The sequence below is a fragment of the Schistocerca cancellata genome, chromosome 5 (assembly GCF_023864275.1).
Source record: "Schistocerca cancellata isolate TAMUIC-IGC-003103 chromosome 5, iqSchCanc2.1, whole genome shotgun sequence".
NCBI classification, from domain to species: Eukaryota; Metazoa; Arthropoda; class Insecta; order Orthoptera; family Acrididae; genus Schistocerca; species Schistocerca cancellata.
The window spans coordinates 249,085,315-249,104,491 of NC_064630.1; the positions used below are offsets into that span (position 1 = coordinate 249,085,315).

Consider the following 19,177-nt stretch of genomic DNA (forward strand, 5'->3'; position numbering starts at 1 on the left):
TGTTCAGCAATTTCCGTATTCACGTCATTTGTTTACAGTTTGCTTCAAACAAACCATTACTCATTACTTTTACTGCGGGTGTACTAAGTTGTTCTTCCACAGTGTGGGCTGTCCCCTCCTTGCACATAAGACAGCTCATAACAAACTCTGGTACTAAGTATGTTCTGTTTTGAAGACTTTTCCACTGTGGATTTAGAGACCTTCATGAACATTGAGAATATTCAGTTGATAGATGCCATTCAAGTTTCGATAGTTTGATACATTCGTTGGATAGGGTTTTGTAACATATCACACACTGAGACATAGGCTCTTCTTCAGAATACACAAACCTAAGTTTTAAAATATTGTAATTCTATTTTGAAAAATATATTGTAGTCTTTTTTGCTATTTTGTTGTTATTTGGACCCGATGTTGACGATATCACAGTTACAGAATCTAATATGGCAATTCTTTCATCACTTCACTGCTAACAACAAGACCGCATCCAAAAACAAGCATCTATGTTTACATGAAGTAGCAAGAAGTAATAGTAGACACAACCTTACAATAAAACACACAATCACTGGTTAAAGTTCCTCCCGGCCCCCATCCAGGGTGCTCGCCACTCTTTGGTTGGTGGGTTTGTGCTTGGCTACCATGGGTACCCCAGCCTTTGCGGCATCTTATCCCTACTGTGCTGCATATCTAGCTTCTTGCTATTCTTTTTCTCCTCCATTGGGGAACATATCTCGGATGTTTTGGGAATGTGTTGCGCATTTTCAGTAGCTGACATCAGAACAGTCTCTCCACTGTTTTATGTTCCTTTTCTCTTTCTTTGTTCCCCTTCTTCCACTTAAGTGTTTGAGGTTCCTCTTTTTCTTCTAACTACCTGTGCCCTCCTGAAGGCTGGTCCATACGTCTGACACATAACAGGTGGCTGGGTAATGCATAATTCCCAAGTCTGGGTTGACATATAGGGTTTGTATGTGCCCCCTGGTACAGGCCAGGCCCAGATAGAGTAGTGCTTCCATCAAAGGTCAAAGCAGGCTATAAAGTTATCACAGTCTGACCGTATATTCAAAACGTGTGGTAGGGATGCTCATGAGGGCAATTGTGTGCCTCCTCCTCGCTGCTTCATCCATTGCAACAGTAACAGCACAGCCTCCTCCCGAGATTGTCCCATGTATCTTGATGAGCGAGCCGTCCAGGAGATCCTGGTGAAGGAAAAATGGCATTACCCTGTTGCTCGCAAGTTGTTGGCTAGTTGGAAATCCTGCATTCTACCATCTGGCACTTACAGTACTGTTCTTGCTACATCTCGCACCACAAAGGACATGGCCACGCAGGCATGTGACCTCAGATTCGGTACTGCGGTTGTAAAATCGCCCAGTGTCATGTCATGCCCGTCTCCTCAAGCTGTGCAACAAGCCACCAGACTTTCGCCACACAGAGCGAAATCACCTGCTACACATCTGGCAGGACAGAAAGAATAGTTCTGCGAAGATTTTCTACATCCCTCCAGCCAACAAACGTCTGAGTCTTCCTCACCAACTGGAAAGGCCCCAAGAAATCACAGCCAACCTCCATGTCGCCATTGGGCACTGTCAACCGTTTCTCTGCCTTGCAGTGTGCAGACTGACAGAGAGAATGCCGACACCTCTGTAGATCTCGTGGAGCAGGATCCTCCAGTCTCTGTGCCCTGTCGCAATGAGTCTCTGAAGGCTGGCACTAGGCAGCTGCCGAGGTAACACCCCATCATTTTTTCCCTCTTCCGCTTTCATCATGACACTCCTCCAATGGAATGTTTGTGACTTGTGATCCAATAACGAGGAATTACGGCTGTTCTTAGAATCGCAGCATGCACTTGTTCTCTGCCCCTACGAAACAAAATTGCTTTCTCATGATTGCTTTGACCTCTCACATTTGTGTCCGGTCTGCTTCCCCCCCCCCCCCCCCCCCCCCCCCCAAGGACTGCATTCCATCTGGTGGGGGAGTCACGCTGTTCATCCAGGATGATGTTCATAGTCATACTGTCTCTGTGATTACCTGGATTCAAGCTGTTGCAGTCTGCATGTTCCTTGCACATTTCACTTTTTCCCTTTGTACCGTTTACATCCCACTGTCACTAGGTGTCACCATGGCAGACTTCCTCCAGCTTATTGGGCAACTCCTATACCCCTTTCTGCTGCTCGGGGACTTTAATGTGCACCATCCCCTTTGGGTTTCTCCCAGAACTTGTCCGAGAGGTGCTCTATTGGCTGACCTTCTCAACCAAGTTAACCTCATTTATCTCAACATGGGAGCACCCACATTCCTTTCAGACTGCATGCACTCCTGTGCCCATTTGGACCTCTCCTTCTGCACTGCTCAGCTTGCCTGTCGTCTCGAGTGGTCCGTGCTCTCGGACACATGTTCAGTCAACCATTTCCCTTGTGCTGTCCATTTGTTGACTCCTAACCCATCTATATGCACACTCAAATGGCAGCTTTTCTAAGGCCAACTGGAGGCGTCACTCCTCTCGGGCAACCTTCGACAATCAATATTTCCCCAGTTGTGATAATCATGTAGAATATACTACAAATGTTATCCTTACTGCCACAGAACGTTCCATTCCTCGCACCTTCCTCTTTACCACGCCTTGTCCCGGTCCCTTGGTGGACTTAGGCATGCCGCAATGCAATTTCTTGCCGTCTCTGGCGTTCCTGCAGCGCTGTCACACCTCCCGCAGTGTACGCCTCTCCCAAACCCCGGTACACCAGGTGGGAAGCAAATGTGGCCCGTCCTGGACCCACTGCAGACCGTTGTCATTGCCCTCCTTCAGGCAGACCGTGCAATCTCCAAGTACCTGGTTGCCGTTCCGTTCCGTCCCGCCCCGATGTTGTATCACCAGAGGCGGAAGACAGGCTGAACAAGTACATAGAAACAAAGTACAGGTTTACACAAAATATTCACAACTACGCTATCAGACTGGCCCCTATAAGTGTAGACCAGCACAGGTCTGACCCGACGCTCGACTGACTTGGCACACCCTCAAGCTAAAAGTGCCTGACTATTTATACTGCTTTTTCCCTTGCTTATGATGTAGTGTCAGAGAGAGAGACAGAAACTATGGGAGGGGTAAATTCCCATACGTCAGCCACTTACACATCGCCACTCCCGGCTCTGGCCTACTGCCTTGCCTCGTACATCACAATAACTTACAGCAACGCTGCAGTTCCCTGCCTCACTGCTGCTTCACTTCAAACAAATTGTACATGCAATACGCCGCTGCAGCTCCGCACCATGTTTACTCTGCCTGGCCTACTGGCTGCCCGACTGTTACCACACACTGCCAGCAGCCCCAGACTTTATTGCCCAACTGCGCCTTTACTGAATTTTTAAGAAAATTCCCCTGTCCTATGACTAAGACTTAATACTAGCCCACAAGAAGCTTCTGAAATGTGATGCTACTCAGAAATGCTGAAGAACATTAGATAGGTAGATCGCATTACTAATGAGGACATATTGAATAGAATTGGGCAGAAAGGGAATTTGTTGTGTAACAAAATTCAAAGATTGGATCGATTGGTAGGACACAATCTGAGATATCGACAAATCCTCAGTTTAGTATTGGAGGGAAGTGTGTGGGGCGGGGGGGGGGGGGGGGGGATAAAATTGCAGAGGGAGACAGAGAGATAAGTGCATTAGCAGGTTAAGAAAGATGTTGGTTACAGTAGTTATTCAAGGGATGAAGTCTTCTACAGGGTAGAGTTATGTGGAGAGCTTAATCCTAGCAATTTTTGGGCTGAAGACCACAACAGCAACATTTCAGTGAGATGGGTTTGTAAGGCCCCAGTTCTCTTTGCAGTGTATGCATACACATCTCACTGTAATAGATAGTGGGGGCATGCTTTAACTTGGTATTGTGCATATCCTGTTTCTGTTGTTCTGCAACTTTCAATACCATTGAGAGTAACAGTGGAATCTCCAGAGTTGTAATAATGAACACAATTTGCTGACAGGCAGTGACTGTGCCATTTGTAGGTGATGGATGTTGGATAGGTGAAAATATGCACAGTGCCCCCTCCCCACCACACCACACACACACACACACACACAAACACACACAGGGCTGAGTAGCTGTGACAGTGTGGTTGTTAGAAACAAAGCACGGATCCTTGCTAAACCTGGTCCATTCTAATCATGGTTCACAGCGAGAGTAATTCTCTGGTAAGTGTACAGTACGTCTCTTTAAGTGGCCAAGCACTAACCACAGTACCTCCTTAGCCTGTACACAGTCAAGAGCAGCAGTTCACTGCCAAACACAAGTGACTGCTAGTGCCACACTGGGCTTGTGCTAATATGCTGCTTGTAGCCCAAATGGCAAGTTGTGTGCTGCTGTGTTGTGGAGAGTGTACAGCACCCAGTGCTGCTCTGCCCTCTGGTGAGAAGCAGCTTCCATTTGCAGACATGTTTGTCTCCTTGCTACAGTCAAACTTAACCAAACATAACCATCCCCGATCCCTCCCTTCCGGAATTTTGCAACTGGTGCCAAAAGTGGCCAACACTGTGCAGTCTCTTGCAGTGCAGAATTGCACATTTGTCACAATGTCGAGCAGTGCAGTGGTGGCAGGTCTGGTTTTAGTGTGGCATGATCAGCTGTTGAAGATGAGTGAGTGTATTTACAGGTGACAAGTGTCTGGTCTGAATATGGCTTGCACTTTGTCCCTGCAGGTGTCCTGTATATTGTGAGTGGGCAGTGGCATCCTGATGATGGTTGAGTAACTCTTACAGGACAGTGCTGCTGTCTGTTGGGTATAGCAGTTCACCTGTCCGGCACAGTGTCAGCCAAGGTATTTGAGAGCACTGTGTATGGTGATTCCTAATTGATAATGTGTTTCTAGGTTGACTAGTTTGGTGACTGCTGATGTCCTTTCTGAATGGTGAGGACACACTGACTCTGTTGAGTGTTACAAACATTTTGACTTTTTGCTGATTTTAGTTGTGCTAGGATAACATACATGGTTTAGCAGGTTGATACCCATAGGGAGCATATTGTTTTTGGAATGTGGTTAACGCAACCAACAGCTTGTGCATGTGATGTAACCATGCCTGTGTTGATGAATACAGGAAAGAAAATTGAAAGGATATTTATGTTGCAAGTTATCAACTACCCCTAGAAAAAAAAGGAAAAAATAAATAAAAAGTTTCTACTCCTGCTACTAGTGTAATACTAGGTGTAAAGATATACAGTGGATGGAGAAAGTCTTAGATGACATAAATCTGAATAGTAGAAATGAAATATTATTTGTAGTACTATTATATTATTATGGCTTTCCTTTCTCAGATGTTATGTCTGGTTAAAAATGGAAAGTAACGCGGACCTTGATCAAGCGTGACTTCCTTTCAACTGTACGGTATTTGTTACATTGCATTTAGGAACTTTCGGTTAATTGAACATGTATCAATAATTACAGATTTCTGTAGTTTTATATATACCTTTGGATGTAGCTGTATTGCGTTGATGTACTGGTGGATATTGTGTGGTATGACTCCTGTAGTTGATAGTGTAATTCCTATAATGTCAACTATATCCTGATGCCACATGTCCTTGACTTCCTCAGCCAGTTTGATGTATTTTTCAATTTTTCTCCTGTTTCCTTCTGTATATTTGTTGTATTGGGTATGAATATTTCGATTAGTTGTGTTAATTTCTTCTTTTTATTGGTGAGTATGATGTCAGGTTTGTTATGTGGTGTTGTTTTATCTGTTATAATGGTTCTGTTCCAGTATAATTTGTATTCATCATTCTCCAGTACATTTTGTGGTGCATACTTGTATGTGGGAATGTGTTGTTTTATAAGTTTATGTTGTAAGGCAAGCTGTTGATGTATTATTTTTGCTACATTGTCATGTCTTCTGGGGTATTCTGTATTTGCTAGTATTGTACACCCGCTTGTGATGTGATCTACTGTTTCTATTTGTTGTTTGCAAAGTCTGCATTTATCTGTTGTGGCATTGGGATCTTTAATAATATGCTTGCTGTAATATCTGGTGTTTATTGTTTGATCCTGTATTGCAATCATGAATCCTTCCGTCTCACTGTATATATTGCCTTTTCTTAGCCATGTGTTGGATGCATCTTGATTGATGTGTGGCTGTGTTAGATGATACGGGAGCTTGCCATGTAGTGTTTTCTTTTTCCAATTTACTTTCTTCGTATCTGTTGATGTTATGTGATCTAAAGGGTTGTAGAAGTGGTTATGAAATTGCAGTGCTGTAGCCGATGTATTTATATGAGTGATTGCTTTGTGTATATTGCTAGTTTCTGCTCCTTCCAAAAAGAATTTTCTTAAATTGTCTATTTGAATTTGTTTGGGTATTAACTGTGGTTTTCCAATTTTTCATTACTATATTTAGGAACTGTATCAATTTAGGATCTACTTTGTATATTTCCAATATTTGTAGTAACGATGAGTGGGGTACACTATCGAAAGCTTTTTGGTAATCAATGTATGCGTAGTGTAGCGACCTTTGTTTAGTTTTAGCTTGATACGTCAACTCTGTATCTATTACCAGTTGCTCTTTACATCCTTGTGCTCGTTTGCAGCAGCCTTTTTGTTCTTCATTCATAATTTTGTCCTGTGTTGTATGTGTCATTAATTTCTGTGTAATGACTGAAGTTAAAATTTTGTATATTGTTGTTAGGCATGTTATGGGGCAATATTTTGCTGGGTTTGCTGTGTCTGCTTGATCTTTAGGTTTCAGATAAGTTATTCCTTGTGTGAGTGAGTGTATCAGGGACTGTGTATGGGTCTGCAATGTAACTGTTAAATAATTTAGTTAGATGTGAATGTGTTGAGGTGAACTTCTTTAGCCAGAAATTTGCTAGTTGCTTGTTCAACGAGGGTTGGTTGGTTGGTTGGTTGGGGGGGGGGGGGGTGATGATATGGGGGAGTGAACCAAACAGATGACTGATTGCTTATAATTACACCATTTCCAGCACTTTATGAAAATGCAACTAAATACCTAAGAATTACAATTACAAACAACTTAAATTGAAAAGAACACACAGAAAATGTTGTGGGGAAGGTAAAACAAAGGCTACATATTATAGGTAGAACACTTAGAAAATGTAACATACCTTCTAAAGAGGCTGCCTACACCATGCTTGTCCGTTCTCTTTCGGAGTACTACTGCACGGTCTGGGATCCTTACCAGATAGGATTAATGGAGTGCACCAAGAAAGTTCAAAGAACAGCAGTATGTTTTGTTTTATCGAGAAATAGGGGAGAGAGGTCAGTGACATATGTGATTTAGGGTGGACACATTAAAACAAAGGTGTTTTTCTTTGCAGCAGAATCTTCTTCAATCACCAACTTTCTCCTGCAAATGCAAAAATATTTTGTTGATGCCGACCTACGTAGGCGGAAACGACCATCATAATAAAGTAAGGGAAATCAGAGCTTGCGCGGAAAGATATGGTGTTCATTTTTTCTGGTTGGAATAACAGAGAATCATTGTGAAGGTGGTTCAATGAACACACTGCCAGGCACTTAAGTGTGATTTGCAGAGTATCTGTGTTGATGTAGTGTGCAGCCTCGGTCTTCTCCTCTTTTGAGTATTTTCATCACACATTGTAAGGCAAGCAAAGCTAAAAATAATAAAAATCTCTCACTGCAATGGCTCACTGAGGACTGGCTGGCACAGTGTTTTAGGCAGTGCAACAGAAGTGGCAACATGGGAGCCGATGATGCCAGACTTCCATTAGTTTATTGGTGGTAGGTGTCAGCCGTGCAGCCCACAACCTGTCTAGTGACAACTAGTTTAAATCAGACTATAGTAATAGATAATTATACTGATACCTTTAAACAGTTTGTGTTTTAAAGCACGTGTTATGGAAGACTGCATTTTGTCACTCTGAGTGAGGTAGTAGAGTTGGTATGTTTAGCTCTTAAGTGTACAAAATCTATCATTCTTTTTATGCACACAGATTAATGGGGCACAGCAGATCACCTTCTCCTTCGCGACGACGCCGTAGCAAGTCGAGGGAAAGGGAGAGGGACCGTGGTGACAGAGATCGTGACAGGAGGCGGCGTCGCTCAAGAGAGAGGGAAAGGAGGCGTCGGTAAGTTCTGAAGTCTGATACGTGTCGTTAGGCATTGTAGCGACAAGGGAAAAAGATTTATTTATTAAGTAGCTAACAGATACATTTCTTTTCTTGCTGGTTTCAGAGCAGTGTAAGTCACATTTTCAATAAGAACAACATGTTTCATTCATCTGGAATTGTATACATAGTGTACTAATATCTTGTGAATTTTTATATTTTCCGGTGAACAAAATGTTCAAAGAAGTTTTGGGCTTGCGTCCATTTGTCATTTACTTCACTTCACAATAGTTTGTCTTGGCACCAGCCACTCTTCCACATGCGAGCCATTAAAGAAAAATGGAGACAGTCTATCCATATCATGTGCATTGTGGGGAAAATACTGCAGCAAACATCAGTGCTGTATTATCCGTTTGCAACCTAGTCTGTCATTGCTGAGCATTGTATCTCTACTGGACATTCAGTGGTGCATGCTACAATAATTTTGACCACGATAACTTACTATGACTCCTTTGTTAAAAATTGGTGGAAGTACATGCAGCTGAAAGATTGATGAACTGCGATAATGCTTGGAACCCCATCATTTCCGCTTTTTTCTCTAAGTGAATGCAACAGTATAAGCCGAGTTCTGCAGTTCCACTAATGATGATACTAACTGGTGGGTAATGTGATTAGTCTGTCACCATGGTCTTAATGCATGTACGGAATACACACAGCACACTGATGAATTGTTGGAAAGGAAAAGTCTTCTGTCTTTGATGACTCATCTTAGGAAGGCAGCTCAGTCGAAATGTCGTACAGTGAAGTAAATGGTAACAAGCTTGAAAGCCTGAAACTTCTTTTGACACTAGCATCTTTTTAGGGCATAACCCCATTGACTGTCAAAAGGGGCTCATCTGCCCTTGAAAATTGTTACATGTGGATTGAAGAACATACAAGAATGAAAATGAAAAGATGAAATATTGATGGTGAATTGCAAAAGTTTCTGAAGGTTTAATGCATGTGAATAACCTGACCTTAAAGTATTCTGTTGTCCATCATTATTTTATGTCGCAAACAATCATGTTGGAAGAACATTCACAACTGAGCATTATAGCAGAGGTTGAAAATACCACTTCGGTTGTAAATTCCTTTATTTTCACACAACCAGTTTCGGACTGTTATAATCCCATCTTTAGGTGTCGCAGCTTGCTGTGGTCCCCAAGCGCTGCATGTACCAGACACGGTACGCTGCCTATGAGCGCAGACCAGGGACTCCCTGTTTGCTGCAGAATCCTTGAACATATTCTTAGTTCAAATATAATAAATTCTACGTGTGGAAAACAGCCTCACCAGCATTCTTTGTAAGCTGTTACAATGTGTGGTAAGTCGGCGGTTGTGTTGGGTCCTGGAGTCATGTGGTCTACTTGCTTCATGCCAGGGCGGTTTCCGCCAGGGTCGCTTACCATTGATAATCTAGTTTCCCTCGAGTCTGTCATCCAAACAGCCTTTTCCGGACGCCGACACCTGGTTGCTGTCTTTTTTTATTTACGAAAAGCTTATGACATGATCTGGCGACATTGTATTAAATGTGTGGGGTCTCTGGGGCCCGCTCCCAATTTTTATCCAAAATTTCCTATTGCTCCGTACTTTCCATGTCCAAGTTGGTGCCTCCTATAGTTCTCCCCATATCCAGGAGAATGGGGTCCCGCAGGGGTCTGTATTGAGTGTATCTCTGTTTTTAGTGACCGTTAACAGTCTTAACAGCAGCTGTCGGGCCGTCTGTCTCACCTTCTCTGTATGCAGATGACTTATGCATTTCGTACTGCTCCTCCAGTATTGGTGTTGGCGATTGGCACCTACAGGGAGCCATCCACAAGGTGCAGTCATGGACTCTAGCCCACGGCTTCCAGTTTTCAGCCGCAAAGTCGTGTGTCTTGCATTTCTGCCGGTGTCGCACCATTCATCCGGAACCAGAACTTTACCTTAATGACAATCCACTCACTGTAGTGGAGACAAATTGATTCTTAGAACTGGTTTTCGATGCCCGATTAACGTGGCTTCGTCAGCTGAAGCAGAAGTGCTGGCAGCACCTCAATGCCCTCCACTTCCTGAGCAACACCAACTGGCGTGCAGATCGCTGTACGCTGCTGCAGCTCTAAAGAGCCCTTGTTCAATCCCGCCTTGGCTATGGGAATCTGGTTTATGGTTCAGCGGCGCCGTCAGTGTTCCGTTTACTCGACCCAGTCCACCACTGTGGCATTCGACTGGCAACAGGAGCTTTTAGGACGAGTCTGGTGTCCTGGTGGAGGCCGGAGTTCCTCCATTGAAGATTAGACGTGCACAACTGCTCGCCAGTTATGTTGCACACATTCACAGTTCTCCTGAGCATCTGAATGACTGTCTCCTTTTTTCCATCCACGGCGGTTTATCTCCCGCATCAGAGGTCCAGGTCAGAGCTTAAGATTGCTGTTCGCGTGTGATCTCTTCTGTCTTCTGTCTTTACCACATATACTCGAGGTCCATTCATGTACACATCTATGGTGTACACCTAGGCCGAAGCTCCGCCTGGACCTTGCATAGGACTCAGGTAACCCCACAACTCTCCGCTGTCACTTCCTCTCGATTATTGACATGTTCTGGGACCATGAAGTGGTATACAATGATGGCTGATGGTTACATTTTTTGTTCATTACGGTAGTTTTCTTTTTAGGTGTGGTGTTGGGTGCTTTTGTACCTTGAGCCTTCCTTGTGTCAGGGAGAAAGGACTGATGACCGTGTAGTTTGGTCCATTTGTACCTCAGACCAACCAACTAATCTCTCTCTCTCTCTCTCTCTCTCTCTCTCTCTCTCTCTACACATAGTATTAAGATCCAAGTCCATCAAGGCAACACACATAGTATTAAGATCGAAGTCCATCAAGGCAACACTAGGTGGTACCTTGCTTCAAATTACATGCTGCATGTCACCTGATGTCGCCAGCTTTTAGTCTGTGGCACGAAATCGTGATACAGAGTTGTCGTTGCCCAGAAAATGTGTTACCTAGTGTCACATACTGCAGGTTGCCTGTGTTTGTAGCATGTGCCTCAATCAGTTCCACTGAAGCAACATCAGAACAGTGCACCATGCCTTTGCGAACTGTAGGAGCAGCTGCCTTCCTGGTAGTAACCTTGAGAAACAGAAGAAATGGAAGAAAATCAAAATGGTGGAGGGAAGAATTATTTGTTGTTGGTAAAGAATCTTGCAGTGAACTTTTTAGGAAATTGGTGGGTGGTCGTGAAACATGTTTTAAAAATTTTACGTAAATGAGTTTGGAAGATTTTTAGTAGTTTTTGCATAAATTCATGCCAGTGATCAGAAAATTTGACACAAACTATCATGACCAGCTGATGTGAAATTGTTAATGACTTTGAGACATTTAGCTACAGGTAATAACTATCCTTCAGTGATGTACTTTTTCAGATTTCAGAACCAGGTATTTCAAGAATTCCACAAGTACAGAAAGCATGTTCATGTACATGTACTGTGTGATTTTGTACAGGTATGCAGGAAAATTGTGTCATTACAAACTGTTGATTGTATACAGTACACTTTTGATATCGAAACATCACAAACTGGACAGTATTCAGTTTGAAATGCAATGCTGTAATAGCTTCTAATTTTTTAATTTTATTCAACTTACATTCTGGTGTATTTGAATTCGTTAAGTGCATGGTGCTGTTACCTTAAATGTAAAAACTACAGTTAGAACACCAAAAGGAGGAACCCGTTGACATTCTTCTGTCATGAGATTAGAGACATAAGAGTGAATCAGTGAAGCAAGACATTGTCAGAAACAAATATTTCTGCAGGACTATTGAGCGGATTTTCTGCGTCGTATGTACCCATAGCCGTGTGGAATAACATGATATTTATGTGATGCATGAAAATAGTTCGTGACCTATGCAACAAACACAGTAGCTTGTTTGCAACATGTTCGTCATACGTTGAACATCCCTTGCAACTGCTGCTTTTGAGATAACATATACTTCTTCCTTGTATTCTGATGGAGATGTAGGATGTGTACAACTTCTTACTTCCTTCTTGGTTGAAAGAAGCATTTTACCTCCACAGCCCAACCTTTTCAAGATGACTGGAAGATGCATGTGATGTTGGTAGCATTTCACCATTAAGTGCTCGAAGTACTTATAGCATTCGAAATTCCATCTTCGGCCTGTAAAACAAATTATGTAACAAAGTAAATTAATTTCTTATTTGGTTATAGCTGTCACAATTTCTCATGAACAATTGTGAGCAACTACTTTAAGACATAACATATCTGCAGACAATAGATATCATTACAATATCATTATTGATGTTGTGGTTTTCAGTCTGAAGTCTGGATTGTAATACGTCAGGCTGGCCGATGTGGCCGAGCGGTTCTAGGCACTTCAGTCTGGAACCGCGTGACCGCTACGATCGCAGGTTCGAATCCTGCCTCGGGCATGGATGTGTGTGATGTCCTTAGGTTAGTTAGGTTTAAGTAGTTCTAAGTTCTAGGGGACTGATGACCTCAGATGTTAAGTCCCATAGTGCTCAGAGCCATTTGTAATACGTCAAAACTGCAGAATAAAGCCATGTGTCACTTGTTATCTTAATGGAGTTTTGCAGTTTTGACAGTATTACGGATACTGTAATCGTATTAATGCTCTTTGGATGGATTAACTCCAAACCCAGTCACCCAGAATAGTATATGAGTGTTTGCGATGGCAAAAACAGAAACTGTGATACCATTCACGACTTGTTCATCACAGTGACACAAGCTACCATGTGCCTAATTTTTAAATCCCCTCCCATTCCATTAAAGATGTATGGAGTAACACTGCAACAGATTTTAAAGTTTTCTGGAATTACCTACACTGTTCTGGGGCTTGTGTTGGAAAACATACAGTGATTCAAAACTCAATGAATGGTGGCGACGCCTCTGTTCAGTTACAAAGAGACTTCCATTCTTTTGTGGCTGCAAGAGCAGAGCATCCCGCTTACTAATTCCACATTCCAGCGTGCTTAGAATCACTCTTAATAACACTATTTATAAAATCAATATCATACTGTAAGGTCACAGTGGATTCCAATAAACATGAAAGGGACCTCCAGAACTAACCCACACTTCTGTTACACATTTATCCTGAGCTAAGAGAATGGTACATCAGAAAATAAGAACATTTGTATTTGCTATTGAAAAATTATGTAACTTGAGATTATAACCCAATAAAATTTATTATTATCGGACAGATAAGTTTAAAGTGTGATCAGTTTCTTGAGAAGATGCCCAAAGCTCTGACAAACAATTCTTACTCTAATCATAAATACATAATAATTATTAAACTTTAAAGCAAATTCTTATGTAGCCTGATACAGAACTAAAGAATGAAAATTTGGGTACAACTCATTTTGTGGTAAGCCTATTGACTTTTGTGTAATTAAAGCCTAAACTCAGTTCTGCGTATTAAAAAGAATGCAAGAGTAAGATTTCACCTGCTTATTGCTCACTGTTTTCTCTTTTCGTTTGCCACGGTTAGTCTGAATTAGTTTTGTGGTTTCCCATTCTCATTTTTGACCCAGGCTTTGGACTGCCACTGGCCGGATTAAAAACTATTGTTTCAAATTTTTTCCCTTTTCATTTTCTGTTTTCATTCTTTTTACTTTCCTTTTCTTGAAACATATATACTGGTGGAAACCACCTAAGATTTCCTTAGTGTATGAAATTTTCCAGAAGATGGCACCATACAAAGAGCAACATCACACTTTTTGCATCTTATGCATGTCATTTTTCTCTGTGAATTAGCGATACATACTGCACAGCAATTCTAGTGAACATCCTTTTTCACTTTTATTGCAAGGAGTCCTGGATACAGTCCTTTTTTTTTTTTTAGTCGAAATAGCGTTTCTTGCATGGGATCTCCGTTTTACTTGTTTGTCTATGAAATTTTGCCAGTGGCATTCTGATGCTTTTTTATTTATTATTTAAAAAATTGTTTTAGCATTCAGCACACACGTCAGTCAAACGGAAGTATACCCTTTTGTACAACATCATTGTCTTTATCAAGTCTGTGTCATCAACAGTACCCATTGAACTATTGAACTAGTGTGGCTCACTACACATGTGTTTCAGTTATTTTGGCCAGTTGTATGCTCCTTCTTCTCAGTTTCATCAAAATATGATCAGTTTGTGGTTAAAAGATTAACAAACACAAAAACATTGCCTGATTTCCCCGTATCAACATTTCTGGATTCTATTTCCTTAGCAGCAACACCGTAGACAGTATAATCTTGAGTATAATAACTTTCTATGCAATGAAGCACGAGAAGTTTGATATCAAAATGGCTACGTTTCTTTGTAATGTACTGCTTAATTCTGAGCCTTTCTTTGAAAAACATACCGTATTTACTCGAATCTAAGCCGCACTGGAATCTAAGCCGCACCTGAAAAATGAGACTCTAAATCAAGGGAAAAATTTTTCCCGAATCTAAGCCGCACCTGAAGTTTCAGACTCGAAATTCAAGAGGTGAGAAAAGTTTTAGGCCACACCTCCAAATCGAAACAAAGTTGGTCCATTTAATATGAGACACAATTTAGGTCGAATAAATGACGATACAGCTACAGTAGTTTGGTTCGAGTCGTAAGCTTAGCAGTTAAGCTTTACCAGGTAGCCATTGCTATGAGTCAGTCGCCCCGTCCGTATTTATACGGATACCCTTCCTTTTTCACGTGCTTCGTCTGGTTTGAATTGATTGCTTATTTTTCTTTGATCTGATAATTGCCGTTCTCTTTGTTATAGGTGTTTACGTCACTCTAAGCTGAAAATGCATTACTGTACTGTCATGCATTGTTTGTCGCATTATGATAATGAGTGTTTACAGGGTGTTTCAAAAATGACCGGTATATTTGAAACGGCAATAAAGACTAAACGAGCAGCGATAGAAATACACCGTTTGTTGCAATATGCTTGGGACAACAGTACATTTTCAGGCAGACAAACTTTCGAAATTACAGTAGTTACAATTTTCAACAACAGATGGCACTGCGGTCTGGGAAACTCTATAGTACGATATTTTCCACATATCCACCATGCGTAGCAATAATAAGGCGTAGTCTCTGAATGAAATTACCCGAAACCTTTGACAACGTGTCTGGCGGAATGGCTTCACATGCAGATGAGATGTACTGCTTCAGCTGTTCAATTGTTTCTGGATTCTGGCGGTACACTTGGTCTTTCAAGTGTCCCCACAGAAAGAAGTCACAGGGGTTCATGTCTGGCGAATAGGGAGGCCAATCCACGCCGCCTCCTGTATGTTTCGGATAGCCCAAAGCAATCACACGATCATCGAAATATTCATTCAGGAAATTAAAGACGTCGGCCGTGCGATGTGGCCGGGCACCATCTTGCATAAACCACGAGGTGTTCGCAGTGTCGTCTAAGGCAGTTTGTACCGCCACAAATTCACGAAGAATGTCCAGATAGCGTGATGCAGTAATCGTTTCGGATCTGAAAAATGGGCCAATGATTCCTTTGGAAGAAATGGCGGCCCAGACCAGTACTTTTTGAGGATGCAGGGACGATGGGACTGCAACATGGGGCTTTTCGGTTCCCCATATGCGCCAGTTCTGTTTATTGACGAAGCCGTCCAGGTAAAAATAAGCTTCGTCAGTAAACCAAATGCATGCATATCGCCGTCATCAATCCTGTGCACTATATCGTTAGCGAATGTCTCTCGTGCAGCAATGGTAGCGGCGCTGAGGGGTTGCCGCGTTTGAATTTTGTATGGATAGAGGTGTAAACTCTGGCGCATGAGACGATACGTGGACGTTGGCGTCATTTGGACCGCAGCTGCAACACGGCGAACGGAAACCCGAGGCCGCTGTTGGATCACCTGCTGCACTAGCTGCGCGTTGCCCTGTGTGGTTGCCGTACGCGGTCGCCCTACCTTTCCAGCACGTTCATCCATCACGTTCCCAGTCCGTTGAACTTTTTCAAACAGATCCTTTATTGTATCGCTTTTCGGTCCTTTGGTTACATTAAACCTCCGTTGAAAACTTCGTCTTGTTGCAACAACACTGTGTTCTAGGCGGTGGAATTCCAACACCAGAAAAATCCTCTGTTCTAAGGAATAAACCATGTTGTCCACAGCACACTTGCACGTTGTGAACAGCACACGCTTACAGCAGAAAGACGACGTACAGAATGGCGCACCCACAGACTGCGTTGTCTTCTATATCTTTCACATCACTTGCAGCGCCATCTGTTGTTGAAAATTGTAACTACTGTAATTTCGAAAGTTTGTCCGCCTGAAAATGTACTGTTGTCCCAAGCATATTGCAACAAACGGTGTATTTCTATCGCTGCTCGTTTAGTTTTTATTGCCGTTTCAAATATACCGGTCATTTTTGAAACACCCTGTACGACCTGTCACAGTTCGCGGCATGGCTTGCTTTTGTGCGCGCTACCGCCGCTTACAATTTAAAAAAAAGAGAGAGGAATCGTCTCATTATCGAAACAATGGCAAGAGACTGCTATTTGTTGTTACCTTCGGTTGTTACTTACACTGCTGCTTTCTTTGGTAATGATCAATAAGAACCAAATAATAAGCTGCGTATGATAGATGATGTTCTGAACGAGAGTTTAGCGAAAATTTTTCTCCGTTTGAAAATCTTTGCAGACGCCTCTTTAGTACATTATATTCTGCACAGAAATTAGTCATCTTAGATTTAAAAATCTAGTCAATTGCCGTGCTTCAATTCTGACTGTATCACTATTAGGCATAAAAATAATACGAATATAAACATTACATGATATATATATTCTTCCGCTTTTGTTGTTGTCTCACTCTAGTTTCGTAGTTTATTAGCCAGACAGGATTTAAATGAGAGAGCAGCAAACACGAAAGAATACTTGGCAAAATGTTTATATTCGTATTATTCATATGGTGAAGAAAATACTGCGTGTGATTCACAATTCATAAAAGCTCCTATTAGCAACCATCTTTTCTGACAAGTAGGAAAAAATTCAGAACGTAGAGTTGGCCATATTGACAAACATCCCTAACAGTCTTGCCAGTCGGATTTTCGTAGTACATTAAAATGCTGCTACATTCGAAGATGAACAATACGGAATTTGTATTTACTTCGTCGGATAATGTACGAAAATGCAGTGGTTCGAAACTCGGGGTGGAGAAAAAAGTTCGTCTTCCACCCTTTTTTTAAATTTTTTTACTGATGCAGAGGTTTTGGCGCCAGTATTTATCTTTGTGCCTGCAAAGCATGCCCGTGTAGCGCTACACATATTCGAAGGCAGAAGTTAGTTGTGGCGGCGCCTACCAACATTTTTCAGAACTTCCACTTACTTTGCACTCGATTCTAAGCCGCATGCGGTTTTTTGGATTACAGAAACCGGAAAAAAACTGCGGCTTAGATTCGATTAAATACGGTAGGCTATTACTAAATTTTTAAAAGGGACTGTGGCCTCGTGGAATTTTTCTCTTGTTTGCTCTACAATGACCCTCATTTTCACAAGAATTCATGAGACATGGCTGAATTGCCACTAAAGTGCAATAAACAAAGAATCAGTTTGTACTGGTACTTGGACATTGTTTGTGTGGAAATAGTAGTGTTTGAATCAAAGAATCTGTTGACCAGTATTTATTCACTTCTAACTTTTTAGTTACTTGTATAAGCAGGAAACACAACAAGAAGCAATAAATTTCCGCAGGTTCCATAGGCTTACATTGTGCTAAGCTGGTGGAAACTCATCATTTTTTTCCCAGGAAGAGACATATGATAATTATTTCTCTCTTTACAAATGGCAGAGACGAATTCAAAAGACATAAAATAAAAAAAAAATCTAAAGTACTTGCTGAATCATCGAATCCTATTCTTAAAACACTAAATGTGTTCACAAAATGGTGTTGTTTTGTTACAGGATGATTTTCCAACCAATTGTACATTCATTTTTCTGATGACAAGTTGTGCTTAATGTTTCATTGTCCTGTCCCTCTTCAGGAGGAAGATTTTCTGCAATTGTTCCTTATGGTGTTGAAGAATCATTAGTAAGTCGAGATATATCCACATCTTTGTCCAAAGAAAGGTACAAAGTATCCTTATAATCTTTGCCACTATTGATCGTGAGGATTTCCATATTTACTTGCTGGTAAATTATGTCCCGACATTGCAAAGGCAATGCAGGCAAATGTCATTTCATTAAATGCAGAAACAGGACTGGTTCAGTGCACAACTCATAAGCAGAAAGGGCCCAGAAGGAGTTAAAAGTTGTAACGTTTTACGACATTACCAAGAGGAGCAGACAATAGTTAGTAACTGTTACGTTGTGCTTGCTTACCTACTCCCCTGCAGTTGGGCGTACAAGAATGCCCTTAGCTGTCGGGTCTTCCTACCTGTCTGGCATGAAGGAATGGCCATAGCAGTCTGGACATTCTGTACATGTGGGGTACACATGTACGCACATCGCCTTGCGGGTGACCATATGCCCATAGCCTTGAAAGGGTTAAGCATTGTTCTGATGGCCATTGTTGATGCTAACTACTGTTTCTTGTATGCAGTATCCTTGTCAGGGCCACATTTCAAACCCAGTTTCGCATGAAACTTAGTTCTGCAAAAAATGACAAAAATGAGTTGGCATTTCTGGCTTCTGGACATCTTCCTCGAAGCAGAAAAGTGTCACCATATGTGTTAGTGCCTGATGATGTTTTTTCATTACAGTAACACATTGTGAAACCCCTTACGGGCCTTCTCAGAATAAATTCTTGTGGAAGACATTAAAACTACAGACAGTCACATACTCACAGATTAGTAAAGAACAGTTTTTGGTTGCTGACATCACTTGTGTGTATTCAGAAAACCACTGTTGCGAACTGTGAGAAACATGGAAATTGTTACAATAACATCTGTTAATCTTCACAACTTCCTGAGAAAAAAGCTCTACTTCAGAACCACTGTACTCACCTCAAGGCTCATTTGACACCAACACATTAACACGGAAGAGACACAGTATAATTTTATAAACAACAGACCACAGAAGAAAGTAGGACATGATGTAGGCAGAAATAAACAATCAGTATTATAAAAAGCAACCACAG

General features: G+C 41.8%; 1 protein-coding gene across 10 annotated transcripts in view; it reads left to right on the forward strand.

The window, feature by feature from the left end:
- The window catches only part of LOC126188951 (RNA-binding protein EWS-like), a 169,453-nt gene that overhangs the window by 100,052 nt on the left and 50,224 nt on the right, over nucleotides 1–19,177 (forward strand). For 7 of the 10 annotated variants that reach the window (XM_049930697.1, XM_049930700.1, XM_049930703.1 and 4 more), the window contains one exon: nucleotides 7,952–8,086. The exons of the other annotated variants lie outside the window; for them this stretch is intronic. In XM_049930697.1, coding sequence (XP_049786654.1) covers nucleotides 7,952–8,086 — 135 coding nt within the window. The remainder of the gene's footprint in view (nucleotides 1–7,951; nucleotides 8,087–19,177) is intronic. 10 annotated transcript variants of the gene reach the window in all.